The 24,002-nt window shown below is 39.4% G+C and overlaps 1 protein-coding gene across 2 annotated transcripts; it reads right to left on the bottom strand.

Annotated features, from left to right (window-relative positions):
- Positions 1-1,221: 1,221 nt before the first annotated feature.
- On the bottom strand, positions 1,222-23,012 carry fgf18a (fibroblast growth factor 18a). Of its 2 annotated transcripts, none has more exons than XM_084132754.1 (5): positions 21,776-23,012; positions 10,366-10,405; positions 9,251-9,428; positions 6,334-6,440; positions 1,222-3,551 (listed from the first exon to the last, which is right to left on the bottom strand). In XM_084132754.1, the coding sequence occupies exons 1-5, from the start codon at positions 21,805-21,807 to the stop codon at positions 3,282-3,284; spliced, it is 627 nt and encodes a 208-aa protein (XP_083988880.1). In that variant the 5' UTR covers positions 21,808-23,012; the 3' UTR covers positions 1,222-3,281. The 2 variants fall into 2 exon arrangements, with proteins under 2 accessions (XP_083988880.1, XP_083988881.1); XM_084132755.1 differs by having other exon boundaries at positions 1,222-3,548.
- Positions 23,013-24,002: the final 990 nt, after the last annotated feature.

Genomic DNA, 24,002 nt, shown 5'->3' with positions numbered 1-24,002 from the left:
AAATAATAATTATAATTATATTATTTAGTTATATCATTATTTATTTATAATTATAGTAATTTGTAATTTAAATGTAATTATTTAATAATAATAATTATTATTATTTGCATTTTTTGGAACCATTTTCTTTGTATTTTCAAACATTCTTATTACCATAAAGAAATAACTTATTAGATTTTTACTATGATAACCTTATAATTATTATTATAAAATCAGTATAAATTCAATTTAGCACTATAAATTGATAATAAATACTTTATTATTAGTAGTATTGTTTTTTTAATTTATTTTGCATTATGGTAATGAGTGATTTATAGAATTAATTATAAAAATAAGAATTTGGGGCTATAATGTGCTTAATTATCATCATGACACAATGCTCTTAGTTTTTGTTTATGCAAAAAAATAGTTTCTTTCTGACCTGGACATGTTTTTGTGATTCACCTGTTTTTCGCCAGTAATTTGCTGCATATAACAGCATATATTAGCGCTGTGTCTGAAGCTGTTATATGAGTGTGTCTGTGCGTCCATCTGGTTGAGGGTGTGTTGTGTGTCAGACGTGTTCGGTGTGTCATACCGCGGGTGTGTATGAATATGTGTGAGCGTGACCTCTGCGTGTCTGGCTCTAATGGACCGTATGTGTGTGTGTGTGAGAGAGAGAGAGAGAGAGAGAGAGAGAGAGAGATGGAGGGTGTGTGTGCTTCCTGTGGGTCGGTGGGATATGTTTTTTTCCCATAATTCCTGCAGGTCTCAGGTCACCCCTGTGTTCTCACGCACATATTTAGCATTCTTTCCTCCTCCAGCATTACCATACACCTTCCTCTGGGTTTGGCCGACAAATCTTTCCACCACTTCGCCTCCAGAACAGTCTGTTTCTCTCGGAATCCTTTGCTTTTCCCGCTGACTCAGCTGAGCAGAGACTGCCGGGATTACAGGTTGTTAGTGACAGTAGAGTGTGTGTGTGTGTGTGTGTGTGTGTTTTCACTGCTTTAATTAAAAGCAACAGGTCCACATGTAATATATCATGTGTATGTAATATATATATATATATATATATATATAATATACATGCACTGTTGGTTTGGGATTTGTTCAGATCTCTAACAACATGGACTAACAAAGGTAAATACAGTGAGAAAATGCTGGCGCTAACTCATGAATCGCTGAACATTAGTTTCTTCGTTAGCTATTTGATGATAATGATGACTCGCACAACATGGATGTTTTGAAACACGGACACGTTTCTGTAGAGTTTACTGGCTTTGGAAAGGTTTTTGCCGTACACAGAGATAAAATAAATAAGTGAAATTCTTTTATAGTAACAACAATGATAGTAGCAGTCAAAGTAATATCACTTAGTCAGCATTAATCTTTATATATATTTATATATATATTTATATTTAGAAAAGGTTTTGTAATGTTTTTCCTTTAATAAGCTGGTATAAGACTTTGGTTCTCCGTTATATTTCCCAGTAGCAGCATTCCACATGGAATCCAAACAGGAACGTTGCTCCTCGTGTCATTTTGTGACGACCCACCCCATCCCGCTGTCCTCGCCGTTCAGGTTGTCACTGTCATTGGTCACCATTTGTCTTTGGTCGTTTAGTTTGTATTTGGTGCAGCTTTGAGAGAGTTTCCTCATTATTGTCTTTTACATTCCAGTTCTGGTAAATTCCGTCCATCCAGCAATGGCCTTCTTGTGTTATAAGTCACGTATGATTATATCCCTCATGGTCTTTAATGCAACCTGAAATACGCCATCACACACAATTATACGGCATTACATTCATTCGTTCATTAGCTTTAAATGAATAGTTCAGCCAAAAAGGAATATTCTGTCATTATTTACTCGCCTCACATTAACAGTTCATAGTGACTACGTCTCTCATGCTCCGAAAATAAACAAAACACAATAACTGTGGTCCTTGTGCACTATCTTTACATATCTGAAGTCATATGATGACTTGTGCAAGCCATGAAATGAAATTTCACCCTATCTATGAACAATTCACCCATGTGTAGGTTTAATTTTTTAACCTCGTAATGTTTAATCAAAAGCCATAGCTAGATTTTCCGGTGAAACGACAGACTTCTCAGCAGGATTCTCCAATTATTTAGTGTGCTTAAACTCCGCCCCTGCAAGCTCACTTATGAGAGCCACGCCCACATCTCAACATCCAATCAACAACTGATCAGCAATAATCTCAGATGTACATCACAATACAGAAGAAAATACATTTGATGCTACTTGTTTCCAACCTTCAATCTAGGATAGATACTATATTAAAATAATTAAATAATTAAATATTTTAGCGCTCGATATAACTATAAAAAGGTTTTCATTATAGAAATATTTATTAATTTCCATGACTTTTCCAGGTCTAGAAATCACACGTTTGAATGTACATCACAATACGGAAGATTAATCGTTTCATTGCAACTTTAAGTTATAATTGTAATGAGCTAATGAGCTCTTGTTGTATGGACAAGAGCTATGAATTTAAGTTATAATAATAATAATAAAACATTCATAATTAATAATAACTTTTGCTGCATGACTTCGAATGACCTGGAATTTGATGCATGTGTGGGATGGATCATTGTTATGGTGTTTTTTTGTGCTTTCGAGAGCTTGATGAACATGATCACTATAAACGAGAGACACAATAACCGCATACAAGTTTAGAGTGGCATGAGGTGAGTAAATGATGCCTAAGTTTTCATTTTTGGCTGACCATGTCCTTTAAGTCAGGTCTTATCCAAGGAGCATTCCCATAGAACAGACTCTTATCTGTTTCTCTCTTGGATGTCCATGTCTTTCTTTCTTTTCATTCATTCTTCAGGTATATCTGCTCCTCTCCCTTAGGCGGGATCACGTCCAAGTCTTGTCTTAGGAAAATTGCAACACGATCAGCATCTACAGGCCAACGTGGTTGTGTTTTGCTGCGTGTCTTCATTGGATGTGCAGCCTAACGCTTCCTCCGCCCGAGCGCTGGGCCGGCCGTTTGCTTGTGTTTGCTTTGGTTAGTCATCTCCGTGTCAGAAGTGAGCTGTCATAAGCCACAGCTCTGGTGTAAATTAGCTAGTATTTATTATTTGGGTTGTAGAGGTCCAACCCAGTGGAATATAAAGTGATGCCATGGCATTGTCTGGTCAAACAAGACAAGACGGTCCTGCTTTGCATTAGCAGTGTCATTTTCACTGGACTGTGGAGTAGGACTGTCTTTCTGTTTATTCCTAGTCCTCATGTAAACGTTAGCAGTGGGATATTGGCGTGCGCGTTAACGTGGGCGCGCAGCACGCACTCTCTTGCTCCTCTTGCTGACGGTGGTGAAGCGGAACGGCGTTAAGTCCGGCTGCTCTCCGGGCGGGAAGCGCTTCATGAAGTGGACGTCCTGCTGGTTGGGAAGCGTGTGCGGACCACGGCGAGGGCGCCCTCTTTTGGTGAAGCCCACGTACCACCCTGTGTAGCGTGCTGACATTAGCGCTGTGTAGTTGTTTTCCAGAACCTTCTCTATGAAGACACAGTCTGCGCTACGATTGCTGGCCTTCTGGGGAAGAGAGAAAAGTCCATACACACATATGGAGACAAACATACACAAACAAAGAGAGGGTGCATGTGTTAGCTTGACCATGAACATTATATGTTTAATGCATTTAAAAAACCCAAACTTGGACTAATAGTCACAAATATCCATGTTTGTCGATCATCTATATTAGTGGTTCTCAACCTTTTTGATTTCACGTAGGCTTAGGGTGTGTTCACACTTGTAGTTCGGATCGTTTGGTCAGGACCCAGAAAAACTTTTTTTAGTCCTGGTCCACTTAGTGTTCCGTTCACATTGGCATTTTAACACCGAACCTAAAGATACGGAACCTAAAGGGATAAAGATGTTCACAACCTGATTGGCTTTTATTAGGTATATTTCGCAACGGAACTTACCGAACATTCAAAACTTTGATGTGTTTTGGGCTAAATGCGCTCACTGTATGTGTGTAGCCTACATATGATGGTATTTTGACCAGCTGAACTCATGAAGAAGAGAGAAAATGTGTAAAGGAGTCAAAACAGCGGCAGGAATCCCTCCGTCACGCACACACAAACGAAGATCTGCTGCGAGGAGATGCGGTTCTGGCGCCTGAACTGACATCACGACTATGATGAGAAAAAACAGCCTGAGCATTCTTTCCTTTTTCGAGATGCTGCTTCTGACATCATGTCCCATTTTTGGTTTGTTTACATGTCTTTGGTCCGTGTTGCGTTCATATTTCATTAGAACCGCACAGTCCGGCCCAGAGTTGGTTTGGAAGCAGACCGAGACCTATCTTTTCAGGGCTCTCGGCCCGCTTGTTTGGTGGCACCAGGGTTCAGATGGCAGCGTTCACACTTATTCAAATGAACCGCATTAACAGACCAATCAAACCAGGGTTTGTTTTAATCAAACCAAACATGCCAAGTGTGAACACACCCTTAGATGCACTCATACCTTAAGCTACTTTAACACTGTCAGTTTTGGGGATTTGACAACCACATTTACTTACAGATCTGAGTCACGAAATGTCTCGTTCACACAGCAACTTACAGTAGCGTCTCGAATACTTTGTGTATGAACAGGAGTCAAGCTCTCTAACCAGTGACCAAAGTAATATCAAAGATGGCGACCTCAATAAAACTGAAAATCGATTTTGCCACGACAAGAGTCCAATCGAGCCGTGAGTTCATCCAACAAATCTTCATTAACCGACGGCAGCTTTAATATCTGGGTGGAGAGCGGAGCATTTGAGTCGCGTGTAGAACACAGAACTGGCAGGAGCTGCTCCAGTGGAGAACAGTGACTGGATCTAAAACCTTCAGACGACACACGTCTCCGTCGCTGTAAGTTACCGAAACCACACACGAAAACCCGCATTTGTGCATTGCAGAACAGCTTTCTCCCACTGAAAGGGTCACCGTGATTTTGCCAGGTAAGACATGATGTTCCTGGATCAATATATTTTGTTGATCCTGGAATAACATTCCTATCCTAAAATTTAGTCCTTACCCTATCCCTACCCCTAAACATAACCCTACCCATAACTTTTCCCTAAAATCAGAGGGAAATGATAGGTGAATAACACTGATGTTGAAGCACCTCACCCTGGTTCTAAGCCTAAACTTGACAAACTGTAAACTTGTCCCTCAAATCTGATTGGTTGATTGGAAAGTTGTTCCAGGATCAACAAAGATGTTGATCCAGAAACATGTGGTACTTGGTGAAATCACGTTTCCTGAAAGTGCCGTAAGCCAGATCAAAGAACCATTGGGAAACGCAGCCCAGTCCAGTTCTGTTCACACAGCGCGGGTTTTCCGAGAATGCGGTTGTGAGTCCTGAAAATTTACTGGTGTGAGTTTGGTTATAGAATGCGGTTGTCACTCCCGTAAATAACTGTTGCTGTGTGAACGTGGCCTATGTGTGAACATAACCCTAATAAGGACTTAGGGTGCTTTCACATCTGTAGTTTGGTTCATTTGGTCCGGACCAAGGGTGCAAAATTATACTTTGTAGCATTTTTCAGGTGTTTTGGTTCCTTTTCACACCACACTGATCGCTCTGGTCCGAATCAGTTTATGAGTTGATAAAATGAACCAAAATGCAGTCACGTGACAACATCCACATCACTCGTTGGCTAGATGTGTCTTGAACGCATTTCCATAACTGCACAGAACTCCCGGAAGTAAACAAAGAGGTGGAAAATCCGGCAGACGACACGCCGCTGTTTACTATGGAGAGACGACTGCGTGGGCTGATTGTGTCCCTGCAAACTGTCAACACACATTTCTCCTCATCCCATAATGCACAGCGCAGCTGACTACGGCAACTGGTTTAGTCCAAAAATGCGCAGTTCTTTGGCAGTTGGTTCTGTTTGAGGTCGGATCACGTTCTCACCACAAACGAACCGCTCCAGAGTTCGGTTGAAAGCTCCTCTTTGAGGAGGTCTCGGTATGCTTGTTTGGTCCGCCTTTGGTGCGCACCCGAGTGCGATTGCCGCATTCACGCCTGCCCAAACGAACCGTACCAACAGGGAAAACGAACTCTAGTGCGATTCAACCGAACTAAATGAATACAGGACTGACACCCGTATTCTGCTGCTGTGTGAACGTGGTCTTTTCCATCTTCGTTTTTACAGGTGATATTTTGAGTTACATATTGCATTGTGTGTTAAAGGAAATGCACGTAAATGTAGAAACAGAATATACAATATACAGAATATACATATACAAAGTGACAAGGCTTATGTTTTAACTTCTGTTTCAATACAGGAAGGAAACAAAGTGAAGGAAGTGTGTTTCACCTTGCCTACGAGCTTTCCCCTGCGGTTCATACACAGGTAATAATTGGTCTCCTTCCCTCGGATTCGCACCTGGCTGCCGAAGGTGTCTGCCTCCACTACGAGCTGGGCTTGTGAAGAGACAGGCAGAGAGACAGACAGACGTTACTAAAATATCACGGTGAGCTCTGGTTTTGCAGTGACGTAAATAATTAAGGTTTATAATCTGATGTGATGGCTCTGTTTCAGCAGCTGCCTTGACTGGCACTATTAATGGCCAAGATTGATAACCTGATTTAAACCAAATAAATAAAAGCTCAATATAATTGGCATCAGCAGTTGACAGAGGTATAGATAACCATCACACTCATGCTTGTCAGTCTTTTCTTATTATTTCTGACTATGTTTGAAATTACATGCTAGCATACAAGCATTGTATACTGTGCCTACTACTTAAAAACAAAACAAAATGCAACAATACCAGAATATTTTCCATTTCTATACAGATTTTTTCTTAGTGTATTTAAGAAACAAAACTAATGAATATAATTTTGGCTGTTTTACCTTAATTTGATTTAAAGCATTTTGATAAAAGATATGAGATATGCAACATTTTATATAGTTCTACACTGTTGTCACATGACTTCATTACATTGCATGTTTTTTATATGACATCCAGTTAACAACGTTTATTTTACATTTTAAATCCAATTTTCTGTACAAATGTTTTAACTTTCTGCAGTCTGATCAAATAATGAGTCAAGACAAAGGTGTTAAAAAAATTGGCTTCACTTCCGGTTAATTGTAATGCATTATGGGATACATGTTGGCAGTGGTGGGTGATCGAGATTTCCATGCATATTCCAGACAATATTCATAATGCACGGTACGTGTTGTACTATGCTCTTCTGAACATAGCCTCTCTGTCACTTGATTTTAAAAACCTCCATTTCACGCTTTATTTCACTGAGGTCATTCAGCCTGTGTGTGTGTGTGTGTGTGTGTGTGTGTGTGTTTCAGGATATGGCAGTTGAAGCTCTGAAATGGCTCCTTGCGTGACCTTTATGAGCGCAGGGGTCACTGGAGATCAATAACCTCTTTGTCGTCCTCCAATCTCTCCTCATCCAGACATCCCTCACTCGCTGTGTAAATACATTCATCCTCATCCCCCTTCCCATCTCCCTGTCTTTCTCTTCCCTTTATTTCCTGATGAGGAGACTCGATCATAAAAACCCGGAAGCTTTCAGAACAATATTTTCACAATAAAAAAATGTAAGCATTATGAGGGCGAATCTCACAAAACCTGTCAAGGTCGTTTTACTCAGGAGAAATTAGTCAAAATTACATTTTACTTAATTAAAATGAAACTTGTTTTAGGACAATTAAGATTTTTGACATTAATTTAGTGAGAATTAAGTCCATTTCAGTCCATTTTCTCATTCAGCTGTGTTTGGAAAAAAAATAAAAATAATTTTTTTACATTTAAAGTATTTATAAATAATGGTTAATATTTGCTGTATTACATTTCATTTAGACTGTCTTAAATATAATGTTGTATTACAGTATTTGTGTATTATAATACATTAAAATACTTACAGTACAGTGTTATTTTAGTGTCATTTAGATACTTTATAGTTTTTTAAATATTTTGTATTAATTTTTATTCTATATAGTAGAACTATATACTATATCGTTTTTACAATATAATATAATATATATACATTATACTTAAACATGAACGTTTATTTATTTTTTCAGTTCATGTTTCTTTTATTATTTATTAAGTAACATTTGCTACAATTGCTACATTAATGAAAGTCTTGTAATGAAATTACAAAAAAGAGAATTTGAGGGGGAAATATGCTAAATTTTCTGAAAAAGTCACAATGCAAAAAAAAAAAAATTATTTCTCATGCTTTTTTAAAAATGATTATTTCTGTGGCTTTTTGATGTTTTTGTGAGATTCATCCATGAATGAAACAGGCCAGTTGTTCGATTTGAGCGCAGATATCCATTTTCAACTTCCTTGCCCTTTAAATGTGCTTCTGAAACACATCCGAGACCATTGAGAGGAGGAGCGGGGGATGGATGAATGGATGGATGAATGGATGTATGGGGGAGAGGATAGTGGTCGACTGACAGGTTTTTCAGTAGCCGATAATGATATGTGGAGGTCGGGCGGCTAATGGCCACAATTACATTTATTTAAACTCAAAATTCACAATTTTGAAAACAGAAAATGTGCACTTGTTTGGTAGATATTAGAATTGAAAAAAGTGGGAATTCGGGCTTGTTGATAAAACTAAAACGTATGATATGAGTAGTTTTATATTACTGCAACGATGTACATCACATACACTATAGAAGAAAGGGATCTATATAGAATCATAAAGGGTGCTTTCAGCCGCTTCATATAGAACCTTTTAGAGGTTCCATCATCAGATCGTTTTCTGGATTTAGTGTTAATGAATTCATTTAGTTTTAATTAATTTTGATTAAATTTTATGAATTAAACAGCATGTAAACATACTTTATCACTAGAAAAATTGAAACCTGTTAAACATTAAAAAGTATAATGCAATAATTTAAGACATTTCTCCTTATATGGAACCTTTTTGGCATAAAGTGTTCTTTTAAACTGAGTCTAGAACACTAGGGTTCTATATAGAACCATACTGAACCTTTAGTGAGATGTTTTTCTTGGAATTTCAACAAAAACCTACAAGAAAACAGAATTCATTGGCGTCTTTTTCTCTCTCCCTGTCTGTAAATCACTGTATCAGCAGTAGCTGAGTCTTTGTCTTTTACTTTTCCTGTTTCCTGTGTGTGTGTGTGTGTGTGTGTGTGTGTGTCTGTGTCTGTGTCTGTGTGTGTGGTCGGTCTTTCTCATGTGAGTTTGCTAGAAGAGGAGTGAGACATACATGTGTGTGTGTGTTGTTACCATATTTGTCTCCGTCCTCTCCGCGGGCGCTGATCTTGCGTCCGAGCACCTGGACGTGTTTGCCACTCGTGCGGCTGTATAGCTGGTACACGCGATGATGTCGCCGGCTCATGGCGTCTCGTGCACGAGTCTGGTTCTCCACGTGCACACTAAAGTTCACTCCATCCACTCCAAACACCTGCAGGCAACAGACCACACACATCCTCATCCACTCTTTCTTCCCTTCTTAATCTGACATTTTTCTGTAGTGAAATCATTGTAAAAACAAAAAAAGTACCATGGTAATGGCCTATAGTTTGACTTTATAGTGTTTATTGTTAACGCAGGCATTTCATATCAGAATGTGAGTTTGCAGTGGACTGTGGATGATTTGAAACACCACTGGTCAAATTCAGCCTCCAGAGCATCTACGCGTATACCAGCGGTAACATTTTTTGTTTTTCACATTTAGCGATGTTTGATTTATTGATTATTACATAAACTTTTCATTAATGTTAACCAGTACTAAATTACTTAGTGTATGTTGTTGGCTGCATTACCTACTGTACAACAGAAGCCTAAAACAATGACTATGACTTTGATGACTATAATAAGGTTTCATTTGTTAACATAAGTAAACTACTGTAAACGATGAACAATACTTCTACAGCATTTGTTGATCTTAATGTTTATTTCAACATTTACTTTAAGACCAAAAGTTGTTAACGTTATTTAATGCACTGTGAACAAACAATGAAGAATTTTATTTTTAATGACTTTCAATAACAAAGATTATTAAATGCTGAGAAAATGTTAGCTACACTTTTCGAAGTTGTAAATAAAGATTAATGGAGTACATTTTTTCTACTTCAGAATTTCATGTTTAATTCAGTCTGTTACTTGTGGTTTCATAATTGTTTGTGAAATTCACTAGCAATCTCTGAGTGAAAATTGTTTCTACACCAAATTACTGTTCTAATGTTATCGAATGTGACCGTATCAAGTGTTAGTAATGACAATGTATGATTATTAAGACAAACATATATTTGAAATAACATGCACTGATAAATTGTGCACAATAAGACCAGGAATGTGTATTAAACAGTTTTTGTTTGATGTTGAGCAGGTTAACTTACCTGTAGAGGATTACACATGACCAGCATCATCTGGATATACCTGAGGAGAGAGAGAGATAGAGAGAGAGAGAGAGAGAGAGAGAGAGAGGTGAGTGCTACCATGGTAACAAAAACAAATCCACCCTGCATCCCAAAGCCCTGCTGACGGAGCAGATCCACAGGGAACGGGATGTTATAATTAACATCTCAAGAGCTTGAAGTCTATGTAAAGGCTAATGTACAGTCAGATGCTCATTATCACAAAATAAACCTTGACTCGAGTCTTATATCCTACTGAAAGAGTTTCTTTATCCCTCTTATTATGCTACTACTTATCAAATAAAAAAATTAACACCTTATGCGAGATATCAGATTCATTAGAAGCTACAGAGAAATAGCTAGAACAATGACAAAGTGCAGTAAACAGTAAATCTGCTCTACAAACCAATGATGTGATAACAAATACCAGTTTGCAATATAAAGCAGCATAATGGACTGTCTTTGTACAGGAAAAATAACTGGAGACGAATGACACAGGAAGACTCGCACATTACAAATGACCAAATGTCCGATCGCTCTTACGTTACAAATAAGGTGGAGAGAAGTTATATGTTGTGACTTCAGCTTCTAAGAACCCTGGGAAATGTGAAAAAGGTCCATTGTTTACAGTAAGATCTATAGCATGCATTTAGATAATAGATGAATTTGCATTTCATGCTGATTTTCTGCTACTTTCCCTTCTTGGTTTAATCTCCACATGTTGTTGGAAAAGGGAAAAACCTGACATTTGAAGCATAACTCAGATTTTCATGGAAACTTGGACGTCCGTGGGTGTGAGTAAGATTTTAAGCGTATAAGAGCGAGTGGATGAGGGCAGCGCTGAACGGCCCACGGTAAAGTTCTCCATCACCACAGGCCCGTTTCTGGCAGGGGACTGTGACTTTGAAATCGAACAGGCCTGCAGGACGGATCAGCGCGTCTGCTCAACATAAGTCAGTGTGAAAAGTCCGATGTTATGACAGCCAGAGAGGAGACCACAGGCCCCTACGGGACTAACGCCTCTGCAAACTCCAAACTTTAGAAACCAGTGGAAGAACAGGTTTCACTTCTGCTCAAATACATTTGAAGTGTGTATTTTTTCTGATGTAAAAACACTTTCTCCTATCCGAGCTAAATATGTAGAGACAACTATAAGTAAACCATTCGCAGCATAAAACTGTGAGACTGATTGTTTGAGCTTCAACTTCGGATCAGACAATGAAGCATTATTGAACTAATTTGAATCAACATTGAGTTGAATAACGACCAATGTCTTCTGTAGAGCTGCGTTACAGCTGAAACTGTCAATCATTTCATTATGCAGTCTTAAAAATAACGTTTTTTTTCCATAGAAGAACCATGTTTGGTTCCCGAAAGAACCTCTCAATGAACAGTTCTTAAAAGAACCATGTTTGTCTTAGTGTGAAGGACATTAAAACAAATCTAAAGAACCTTTTTCCACAATAAAGAACTTTTTGTACAATGGAATGGAACCAAAGGTGTAATAGGTTCTACATGGAACCATCAATGCCAATAAAGAACCTTAATGAATTTTGCAATTCTGTGAAGAAGCTTTGAAACATTCTGTATTGACTTGTAAGGACTATCTGTTCCGGATTGTTCGGAAAACCTGTTTGGAAACATTATCCTTCAACTTCAGCTCCTTCAAATGCAATTAGATGTTTTTGTTTTAGAGTTTAAAATGGTTTATCATAATAAATCAAACACAGTGCTGTTGGAAAGGAGAATTGATGCCAGAATTAACTGTTAAACTGAGTCCTGAAGAGCTTCCCAATGATGTGAACACAACACAACTAAAGTTCCTTAAAATAAGACCAGATACAAATGACTCAATAGTTGTCAATTGTCACACAGTAAGAGTATAAAAGCATTTGATCATGATTTTATATTGAGATCATATTGAGATCTCTGACTTTGGTATTAAAGTAAGATACATGTGAGACCAATGGGAAACATCTGAGAATCAACAAAGATCTCCCTTTTCTTTTATTTATTTGTCTGCTCTGAAGATATTAACCCACTGCAAATCCTCTAAATCATCAACATGATCAACACTTTCTGAAAAACCTGTTGTACACAATCTACTACATGCCATCTGTCATCTGATTGATAGTTCATACGTTTTTTCGCAAGTAAAAAGCCTTTTAGAATAATTGTACAAACGTCCTCCTTCAGGTCGTGGTTCACGTGTCTTTTTGCTCTGAAATCCTTACTGATTTTTATAAAGTAAATGTAAGAATAACTTATATTGTTAGTAACATTTCAAGATGAACACTTACTGGACTGAAACAACTTGATTAACCATACATGATTTTTTTTTAAGTGTTAAAATGTGAGTATCAAATATGATCCATCAGGCTTTAAGGAAGGTTTATTTGTTCATCTCGCAATCATCATTGTATTGCATTGCATTTATATATATATTCTCATTATATCAGACTATGAACCACAAACACCTGATGTATCAAATATGATACTCAACAAAAAACACATGCAGACATAAAAAAAAAACATATTTTGTCAAAATGTTCAATAAACTTCCATATAAAGAAAAAAAAAAAAAAAATTCTGTCAATTACTTCATGTCAAGCTTTACAGGGTTAATGAGAATCTCCATTGTGATTTTTCTTTATGTAGAGACTATGGACTGTTGCTGAGCTCATGAAGTCTACATGATGCTGGTCAACACCTGCTCAACACAAGAGGTAGAGCTTCAGTTTTATGTGTTTTGTGAACAGATTTTAGAAGTTCTGATGCCACATGTGTCATGTTTGGGATGTTAAAATGCATTCTTCAATACCAGTTTAAAGTGCAAATAGGCATTTTCCCATGCAGAACTCACTGTCATGATACTAAGGTGTTGCTATAAGGTTACTAAAGCATGGATGGTTTGAGCACATTGATTTGGTTTGCTCTGTAATCTTCTGGTCTCTAGATATGGCTCAGTGTAAGTCTGTGGGATTTTCTCAGCTGTTTTATCATCCACCAGGTGAAAACCTTGAGTTTGATCACTTAAAGTAACAAAATAATGTGTGTGGCACAGCGGTATGGGAAGCGTAATGTGTAATGTTACTGTATCTTTGAATGTGTTTGTTTAATGCAGGGCTGTTCTCGTTTACTAAAACTGAAACCATAAAAAAAAAAAAAATCATGACATGAACTTAAAACCTATATAGGCATTTTAAAAAAGATTAACACTTTACTAAAAGCCTTTAATTTATAATGCATTATAAAGTTATTCATAACGTACATTATAATGCATTATAATATTTACAGATTCCCTGCACATCTAAAGTTGGTTGCTGGTCATGTGTTTTAATGCATTATATATTAAGCGTGTTCAATGAAGAATTATAATCAAATGTATTATAACTGTGGTTACAATTACTCATGAGATCATACATTGCATTATAAGGTACATTACAAGGCATAATTAATGCATTAATAACATTTTTGTAATGCATTATAAATAGTAGTGTTACCAAAAATAAATATGACTTAAAAAATGACATCTATATCAAAAACTATAATAGTATCAAACTATCAACGATATTAAAATAAAATGACACTGGTTGTGTTTCACCTCCAAATTCTCTTTATTTTCTCTCTCTCACACAGCTTGTGCACACATTTCTCTGTCTTTCCCTCCCTGTGTCCTTCTTGGCAAATGTTTCGTGAAAACAGTGAATCAGATATGGCTCTCTCTCTGGGTGGTGTGGGTGTGGTCAGTGTGATGTCACTCATTGAGAAGGCGACGGTGGGTGTGAACGGAGAGAAAAAAAGCGGAACACATAACTTCCTCCTTATCGTCTCGCCAGTGACCCCGCGACCTCCCCATGACTGAATGTCTGAGATCATGAGCGTGTGGGTGTGTGTACAAGTTTTGCTATACTTGTGAGGCCAAAATGCTTTGTTGACGCTAGTCAAAAATCTCCTCACTCATAGTTGGCTTTTAAGCAAACGACAGCAGGTATGCTCATAAATTGGCTGCAAGTGTGCTTCTCTTAGTGGTTAGTGTGAGGGTTGGTTTAGGTATAAAAGGTCTTTGCCAATCCCAGATAGAATGCATATTTTGCCTGGATGTTTATTAGATATATACTGTATGTATTCATCTGGAAGAGAGTGAATGCAAAAACGTTGCCTTTTGAATGCAAATTCTATGTAAATTATAAGTAAGCCATTTTCATAACATGGCTGCATGAGTTTGATTCATGCTCTCTGTTTGTCCAACCAATGGAAGACCAAACGAGTGTTTGAAAACATTTCTTTTTCATGATTATTTTGGTGATTCAGAAATGACACGTCTCATCTTTTAACAGACGCCTTAGTCACACGTGTGCTTCAGAGACAGCATTCAGAGACAGCCGAAAGAGAAGGCTTATGACTTCTTATATGGTTTCAAAAGCAACACGATTCCATCGACTCTATTGACACACTCGATTCCAGAAATGCCCTCTGACCCCTGATGTAACGGCGCATCAGTGAGCCCACTCCACCAGATTCCCAGTCAATGAGGTTTCCTCTGTCTGACGTTATGATTAGTGAGAATTGCGGCTAGGTTGCGGCTCTTCGAGACATTAATATTACTCTGATCGCGATAAGACGGTAGTTTTTGATTTATTCTGGATGATTCAGCTGCGGCCCGTCGCTTGTTTACATCCCAAAAATTCACCCCGCAAAATGAAATCACCACCAGGGTCAGTGGAGACGCCGAAAACAGAGGAAAACATGCCGGAGGGGGGAAAAAAAAGACAGGAATGGAGGAGATATGAAAGGAATTGAGAGAGTGTTTCTCATCTTGTCGTTTTAAATCCCTTGCTCTTTCTCTCCCTTCCTCTCTCTTGTTTCCCTGTCTGGAAGTAGAGAATGAAAGACTCCCCCACACTGCCTCAGCTATGAAGAGATATGTGAGAGAAGAAGGAAGCGTCTCACCAGCTGACAGCTGCAATGAGACAGACACACACATGTACACGCTCTCTCCATCATGCCTGTCAACACACACTTAATGTACACATGCACTCATAACATGACAAAAACACACAATTAAAGGAATGCGAGTTGATGGAACTTTGTGATTTACTCGCCCAAAATTGGTGGTAGAAATGATTTTTACTCGAAAATGACAAAGAAACGGCAAGTATACACATTGTGAAATTTTGTTGTAGAAAGACTGAAATTGTATTTTCTAGTAAGACATATACTTCAATAATTTTTGTTTTATTTACAACTTCGAAAAAAAAAAAAAAATTAAGTGTTTTTTTTATTAGCCTACTGTTTTCCTTACAGTAAAAGTGGTGTGAATGAATGCTGTTGAGATCTAAAATAAAATAAAATAAAATTGTATTATTTATTGGTTCATTTTGAATGAAATTGTAGTTTATTCCTCACAAAAAGCTTCATATGCTTCAGAAGACTTATATATATACTATATATAAAAAATAATCTAAATACTGTGATTTTGTAATTTTCTTTATTTTTAAATGCTTGTTTTATTTAATTATTTCAGATTGACATCTCTGCAAATATTTCCATTAAGTTAAAAGGTTATTTCTGAATGTTCTGAAAATCTCAACTGCTTGCTTGTTTATATCATCGCAAAAATTCAACTATATTTTGGCACAGCTCTCTATATAAAGTTGTATATACACTCACGTAAAGCGATATATACCATATAGCAAATCTCAACTGCTTGATTACGTGTATTGTCGCAAAATGTAAACTATATTATCGCCCAGTTGTAATCTACTAAATGTGATTACATGTACATGGCATTAAGAAATTAAGTTATTATACACATTGACATCATGATTCTCTGCAATGCTTCTTTGGAACAATACACATTTCTGAAAAGCGTTATACAAATATACTTGACTTGACATGCTGTAGTGTGGAGGATATATTCAACAGTAAAAACGAGCAGAAAAACAGCTTAACTTGTTTTAAAATGGAGCATTTCTTTAAAATGTTCTTAAAACACACACACACACACACACACACACACACACACACTGTGACATTTCATTCCCATTCATTCCCATTCAAATGTGTTGTTCACATCAGCTAAAAACTCCCTACAATAAACAGCAAACCACAGGAACACACACCCTATAATAGCAGCACAGTGTACAAAAACCACATTTCCCATGTTCACTGTTGTTGCACGCTTGGCAACTACCCACACATGATGTACAGTAACAGTCTGTCTGATGATCGTTTACTTGTCTGGAGGAACACGGTAAAAGCTTTTATGACGATGTATAAATAAATAAAAAAATCTGCTAAATTTTTTACTTTTGAGAACATTATTAAAGACCAGATAACTCTGAATGAATGTTTTTTTAATGTTATTTGTTCATAACATTGAGAGAACCTTGCCAGAACATTCTGAGAACGTTCCCTGTTATCTGTGTTCATGCTGTCGTTCATTACGGTAGGCTCAGTTGCTGAATAGTTGGTGAGTTGCTCCGAAAATTGGCTTTGATATGTAAATGTCATAACTGTCATAATAATGATGATTTCTAAACAAGTCGTTTTACAGCTTCGTTTCCATTGTGAATGGAGTGTGTTTGCCTAGTACAGCAAACTCTTATTCCAAAAGACAAGGGAAATCTTGAATGTTTTCCACAATAAGTCCACTTTAACCTTTGACCTCACAAGACCTGAATCAATGGCACTGTTTACACCTGATGTGTTTTGGTCGATCGGATCACTAGTGGACGACGCTAAATACAGGTGTAAACAGGGTCTTAAACGCTTTGAGCTTGTCCACTTTCGTCCACTTCCAGAGGTAGTGGAAAGCTCATTCGCCCGGATTGCTTTAGTAGTGTAAACGCTCATGTGGTCGAATGTGTTCGAACAGCCACAGAAGACCATCAACTATACGCCTACTGACCTAACGCGTGAACATTATGGGAAGAGCTCTAGCCAGACGGGATTTAAACTGTCGGCTGAAGACACAAGTTTGGTTTGAAGATGAAAAACATACCAAGCACAATGTTCTCTCACCATTCCTGATTTCTAACACACACTCACAGCGTTCGGCTGGTCTTGCGTCTGCCAGAGCAGAAACTAAAGCTAACGCTCTCCGTGTGCTCTCCGCATCTCCGGTCGCGTTCATATGTAAATTGCGCAAGCTTATATCGTCCATTAAATTGAAAAATCTGAAAAAGCCCATACATTTACCCGCTCATAGACCCTAAACAAGACTTTAATTCTTTCCCTATTGGCTAATATGCCTTCAAGTCATAGTGCATCTCAAGTAAATGCATCTTGTTTTCAAAATGTTTATATATTTGTACTGGAAAACGAGACGAAAATACTGAGGAAGAACTTTTTTTTTTTGCAGTGAAGATGCGCATATAGTTCCAAACTCTTCAATGGTGACTATCATGAAGTGTGAGTAATGCATAACTTACCATTTATATATGACATGACCCCTTTAACCTTTGACCTTATCTTTTGTTTATAAGGGATTTATTCATAAATTTATGTTATTAGATTTTCTTGTGGCTCTAAAGTGATTAGGGGAAAAAGTGAACTACTTTAGATGTTTTTTAGCAGTTAGATAGTATAGTTACAATGAGTTGCCATACTAACCAGCAAAACCCCTTTATGCTGAATTATCTTCAGGGTGTTCAAAGCGATTCAAACCAATCCGATTCTTGGATTTGATCTGTCATTCTGTTCTATCATTTCCTGGTGTTTATACAGCACATAAAACAAGTCATGAAGCGCAGGTGTCACTGCACACACACATTTTTTTTCTCTATAACTAAACTCCTCCACTGGCTGAAGATGTTTAAATGAAGCTGTAGGAAAATGTAAAAGCATGTGAAAGCTCTCCAGAACGGATCGAGACGGCCCTTTTCTTCACCTCCGCTCATACTGGCCCAATATGCTCACAAGCTCAAGTGTGTTTGTGAAGTTTCCTCAGCAACATGTTACCAATGTAAATGGAACAGAGACACTCTGTGTATCATGTTGCTAAACGGTGCGTCACCGAATGGCACAGGCTTCACCTGTCTGGCCGACACACACCTGCTCTTTGACCCTTCATTCCTGAGATCACCGATCGGCCACACACCTCGGCATCATCACTGACCAGATGTGCATGTGCAGACCAGGTTCTCATGTGTGTTTATGTGTGTGTGCACCTGCTCACATAAACAGCTCCTCTCCACCTGTGTGCACTGATTTATGCTGTCTGCATTTCTGATGTTAATATGTATGAAGCTGTATACACAAACTAAGGAACTAAGCGTTCAAGGGTTTGGGTCGTTACGATTTTTAAAATGTTTTTGAAAAAGCCTCACGAAGGCTGCATTTATTTGATCAAAAGAATACAGTAAAACAGTAATATTGTGAAATATTATTACAATTCAAACTAGCTGTTTTCTATGTGAATATATTGTAATATGTAATTTATTCCTGTGATCAAAGCTGAATATTCAGCATCATTACTCCAGTCTTCAGTGTCACATGATCCTTCAGAAATCATTCTAATATGATGATTTTGCTGCTCAAAAAACATTTCTGATTATTATCAATGTTGAAAACAGTTGTGCTGCTTTGGTGGAAACTATAATTCAATTATTTTCAGGATTCCTTGATGAATAGCATTTACATATTTTGTAACATTATAAATGTCTTTACTGTCACTTTTGATCATTTTAATGCATCCTTGCCGAATAAAACTATTAATAAAAAATAAAAAAAATCTTACAGACCCCAAACCTTTAAACAGTTTTGTGTTTGTACAATAGCTGATATACATAAGTAATAAGCCTATAGTATTAACCATTTTGTTTTCCATTTTCTGTGCTTATTGGGTCATTAATAAGCAAGGTCTTATTAATGTTATTGAGTGCATTAAGAATATTTAGTGCTTTACTGAGCTCGGATGCTTGTATGCGTGCACTATACAAACATACTGTACATTTGACTGATATGCATTAGTGTGCATGTGTTGTGATTCTCTAATAGGCAGCAGAGGTCATGCATGCACACTGCACACGGGCCGCACGGTGTGCAGATTTGCACATGCGAGATCTGTGCATGCTGGCTGCAGATCAGCACACATTGGCTTCGGATCTGTGCATGTAAGGTTGGTGTAGCTGCCAAACCCTGGCTGCGCAGGTGAGACTGGCTCTGGGTCCCGTAAGAACTCTCAGCTGTTAAAACAGTAGTGCTTCACCGAGAGAGAGAGAGGGAGAGAGTGAGGGGAGAAAGAGAAAAAAAAAAAACTACTTCAGCTGCAACCTCGGATTCTCCGTATCCCTCCCAAACCGCAACGAGCCTGCGGCCTGCCAGAGAGAGAGAGAGAGAGAGAGAGAGAGAGAGAAAGGTGGGGGGAATGGGGAAAGAGAAGGAGAAAGAAAGAAAGAAAGTAGCTGCGAGCTTTACTCTACTGAGCGCTATTGTCGGCGGCCAAAACAAGCAAGGTGATGACATCATCAAACCTGAGACAGAATGATTCCTGAAGGCGTTCGTGTGTAGAGTCGAGCGCAGCGAGGTGGAGTCGTATCCCAAATCACCCTGCACACCCTTCAAGCACAATTTACACCGCTGGCCAACTTTAAACAATATAGCAGCACAGGGAAGGAAAGAGAAATGCAGTCAGGGCTGTAGGTGCTGCGAGTCTTAAGATTAATGTTCCAGTGGTGTTCTCTGAAAGATCTACAGGAACAGAAAGTCCCGTTTGTGCACCGTTGCATGTAAGATATGTCACTGTAAAAGCCTCGATTTCTGCAGCACTCACTCAAGGTCGCTGGATCAGTCCTGATATGGTGATATATTTCCTAGATTTTTACTCCTCTAAGGCCTGGTTTCACAGACAGGGATTAGATTAAGCCAGGATCAGGCCTTAGTTCAATTAGGACATCAAAGTAGCTTTTATAAATGTGCCTTGGAAAAAAAACATTTCTGGTGTGCATCTTCAAACAAAACAATGGTTGATTTATTTTAAGAATTGTCAATGCAAGTTGCGTTCAGTTGAAGACAGCTTAAACATGCATTTTAGTCTGGGACTAGACTTAAGCCTTGTATGTTAAACCAGGTGATAAAGTTCAACATTTTAAACCTATTTGGCTTCTGATGTTCTTATCAGTCTTGGCAAGTGAGACTTCATTGGTCACTTGTTTCACCAGAACAAAACAGCAGCACTTTTGCCAGACCAGGACCAAACAGCATAGAAAAAAATGGCTAGGATTTGCTTTGCAACAAAGTTCACTTAGAAATTGCTAGTGAATTAAAAAAATGATTACAAAGAGACTGAAATAGTATTTTCTTGTAAAACCCTCCATAAAACTTCAAAAATAACTTTTACAGTGTATAGTGAATCTTTGTAAAATTCCATGCATTTCATCTTTCTACTCATAGAGCTGCATGTGGTGTGGACATTTCCGTCCTGATGCATGAGTTGCACTAATCAAGTCTTCTTCCATTGTCTACAGCTTATCTCTACGGCCTTGAGCAAGTCATGAACCGCAGGTGCTTCACTGAGAAGAGCTTCGAAAGAAACTGATAAATGGCGACTAACTTATCTTCACCTCATCTCAAACAAATAACCTCTAGCGCACCTGACGCCGCTCGCTTTCACAGGCGAACGAGACTTCAACACATCTGTGCCTGCTGTCTTCTGTTTCTACAGACCCTGAACTGAAACCACCTCAAATATGGTGCATTTTATCATTAGACGGTGAATCCGTTTGTAACGACACCAACCTTGAGAACAAGCGCACATGCTAAGCAAACACGATTCTAGTCTCACTTCCACAATTCCTGGCTAATTCTGCACAACTGTCTGAGAATGTTAAAGCTCTGTTTGATGTTTTTCTGTCTCTAAACGGCAGTTTCCTGTCGGAGAAGGTCACATGGCCACTGCTCTTTCCAGACAGCAGATAAGGTGCCAGCTCTGTGCCTGCTTCAACAACCATCCTTGGGCGTTATTATTAGTAATTTGGAGAGCTCGGGACCAGACAGGCGCTCCGTCTGCCTTTCGGGATATGGATTATCAGAGGCCCTTTGGTCCCATCCGCAGGTTGGGAAAGGAATGATAACCATCTCAAGATGACTGCCATGTGTGCACAATAAAAAAAGAAGAAAAAAAAGGAAAATAGGGAGAGTGGCAGACACACCTTTGGAGCTGTTTTCATTGGATGGGCCTTACCTGAGCTGGGTGTGATTGACATCTGTGTCCATGGTAACCCAGAAGTGTGATGTCATAAGATCATTATGTATGCAAGACTTGGAGTTTGTCATGTCAAGTGAAGCGTGTGGCACACAGACTGTGGTAATTGAGCTTTTTGAAAGCAGCATTAATAATTTACGCATCACAACTCATTCTGCATGAGGTCATTCAGAAATGACTTACAAGACAACCACCGTGGAGAGAAAGGCCCACATCGCTTCCTCCGCGTCCGTGTGGCTCCGTGCGCGCTTGAGAAACGGCTCTCCGGGTCACGGCTTCACGTCTGTCCGGTTTGTTTAATCCGTTTGAATGCAGGGTCGGCGGACGTTCCCGCTGGCGCCGGTGGACTGCATCTTTTCACCGTCAACGGACGGCTCGGGGTCAGCGGGGTGTGAGCGCACCACCGCCGTTATGGATGGCTGCGGTCCGCGGTCGGTAACGGGCAGGGGGCGGGGCGAGGCGAGGCGAGGCGGGGCGCAGCTGAATCCTCCGGAGTCTGACGAACAGGTGAAGCGAAGTTCAAACGCGACCCACACCTATATGCAGTTTCCGCTCATAAAAACTTTCCTGACAGCCAGCAAAAGGTTTCCAAGCAGTCCGACCGTAACTTTTCCTGCTGAAAATGTCCTTCCACAGATAAGGATTCAAACTGATTAATTCCGTGGAGTGCATGCGCACGCGAGAGAGTCTGTGTCAATGCTGATCCGCCACGGGCGAAATGACGCGCCGCGGGAGGCAAAGCACCTGGACGGGGATGGAGCGATGAAGACGCGGCGGCGGCGAGCTGGACCCCGGGTACCGTGGAGCGTGCTCGGTCATGGCTGCTGAGACGGGGAAATGATGATGGGGGGAAAGTGAAAGGAAGGCAGAAGGAAAGGCGGAGGGGTGAGAGGCACACGCTCGCAGCCACCCGCGACAGCAGCTCCCTGCACCTGATTTCCCGGACTCAATTCTGGAGCTCCAGCGCAACAGCAGCCAAAACACGGGCCGATGACATCACCTCCAAAATGTTTGAAGGGGGAAAGAATGCAATCTGATCTTTTTATTTATTTTTTAAAATGAAGAAAGTTTGCAGCTCCCCCCCAGAACAGCGCAAAAGTCTGCCCGACGAAAGGGCTTCGGTCGATGAGGTAAAACGCGTCTCTTTTTTTGCGCATTAAAGAAGGCAACCCGTACACTGGATGCAGCGTCCACTTAACCTGCGCCGCCTCCTCTTCCTCAGCCGCTTTCATTCACAAATTCACGTAAAACGTTGAGTGCAAAAACTAACAACGCGTTTTTGCGCGCGCGGTGCGTAAACGCGGCTTGTTTCTTCTCCGCTCGTTTGTCTTCTGAAGCTCCACGGCAGAGCGCAGAAATCACTCCAAGTAAAAAAAAAAAAAACAGAAAAAAAACAGAAAAAGATTTCAGATCAATCCACCCTCCCTCCCTCCCTCCCTCCCCCAGCCCCCCTTCTCTCTCTCTCTCTCTCTCTCGCTCTCTCTCTCTCTCCTTTTGCTTTCCCCCTCACACACACTTATTGGATCCAAACGAGATTACTCAGCCTCTGTGTGATGTCGCCCGACTACAGCGAAAACACTCGCCAATGTCACCGTGCGCAACAAAAGAGCACACGCGTCGGGGAAACAAGCTCAGGCCGGGTCCCAAACTATAACCCCACACTTTATGAGGGCAAAAATCTGCCCCTGGTTCAAGCCCAAAACCCCCCATCTCGTGTAAACCAGGACCAGCCAGAACGCTTTACGGTTCTTCAATAAGTTTAGTGCTTTTGATGCTTTTTGGTGCGTTTCATGACTGTAAAACTCAAGAGGGCAGAGTGAAGAGAGACGGTTCGTTTGAAAGCGAGAGGGAGGTATGAAAGCTCACGGTCCGATCCAAAAGGAACATTTCTCAGCACCGCGACAGAACCGCAGACGGTCAGCCAAGCCAACACTCACCCACCCGAACCCCCCCCCCCGTCTCTCTCTCTCTCTCTCTCTCTCTCTCTCACACACACACACACACACACACACACACTCTTTTACTTAACTATCTAAATGAGGACATACCTTAGACATCTGTTGTTTTATATAGACCTAAAGCAAGACTAGCCCAGCCAACAAAAATATGTTATAAGAACGTTTCTCTAATGTTCCCATTAAGCTATGAAAACGTTATTTCTATGTTCTCTGGGATGTTCAAAACGTCCAGTTTTTCAAATGATTTAAAAACGTTAGAGAATATGTGAACGTTAGGGAAAACATTAAGGAAGCTCAAGACAGTTTGCTGGTTAGCTGAACACCTCTTTAAATCCAGCCAATCATGTGATCATGCTTAATTGAGAATGTCCTTTGTCTATTTATCTAACTTCTGGGTAAATTTTTTTAGCTCAAAGTATAACTAAGTAAACCCCAGCACACACTCAAACACA

Source organism: Abramis brama (genome assembly GCF_963993115.1).
Source record: "Abramis brama genome assembly, chromosome: 13".
In the NCBI taxonomy this organism is placed as follows: Eukaryota; Metazoa; Chordata; class Actinopteri; order Cypriniformes; family Leuciscidae; genus Abramis; species Abramis brama.
This window is presented reverse-complemented; position numbering and strand designations above follow the sequence as displayed.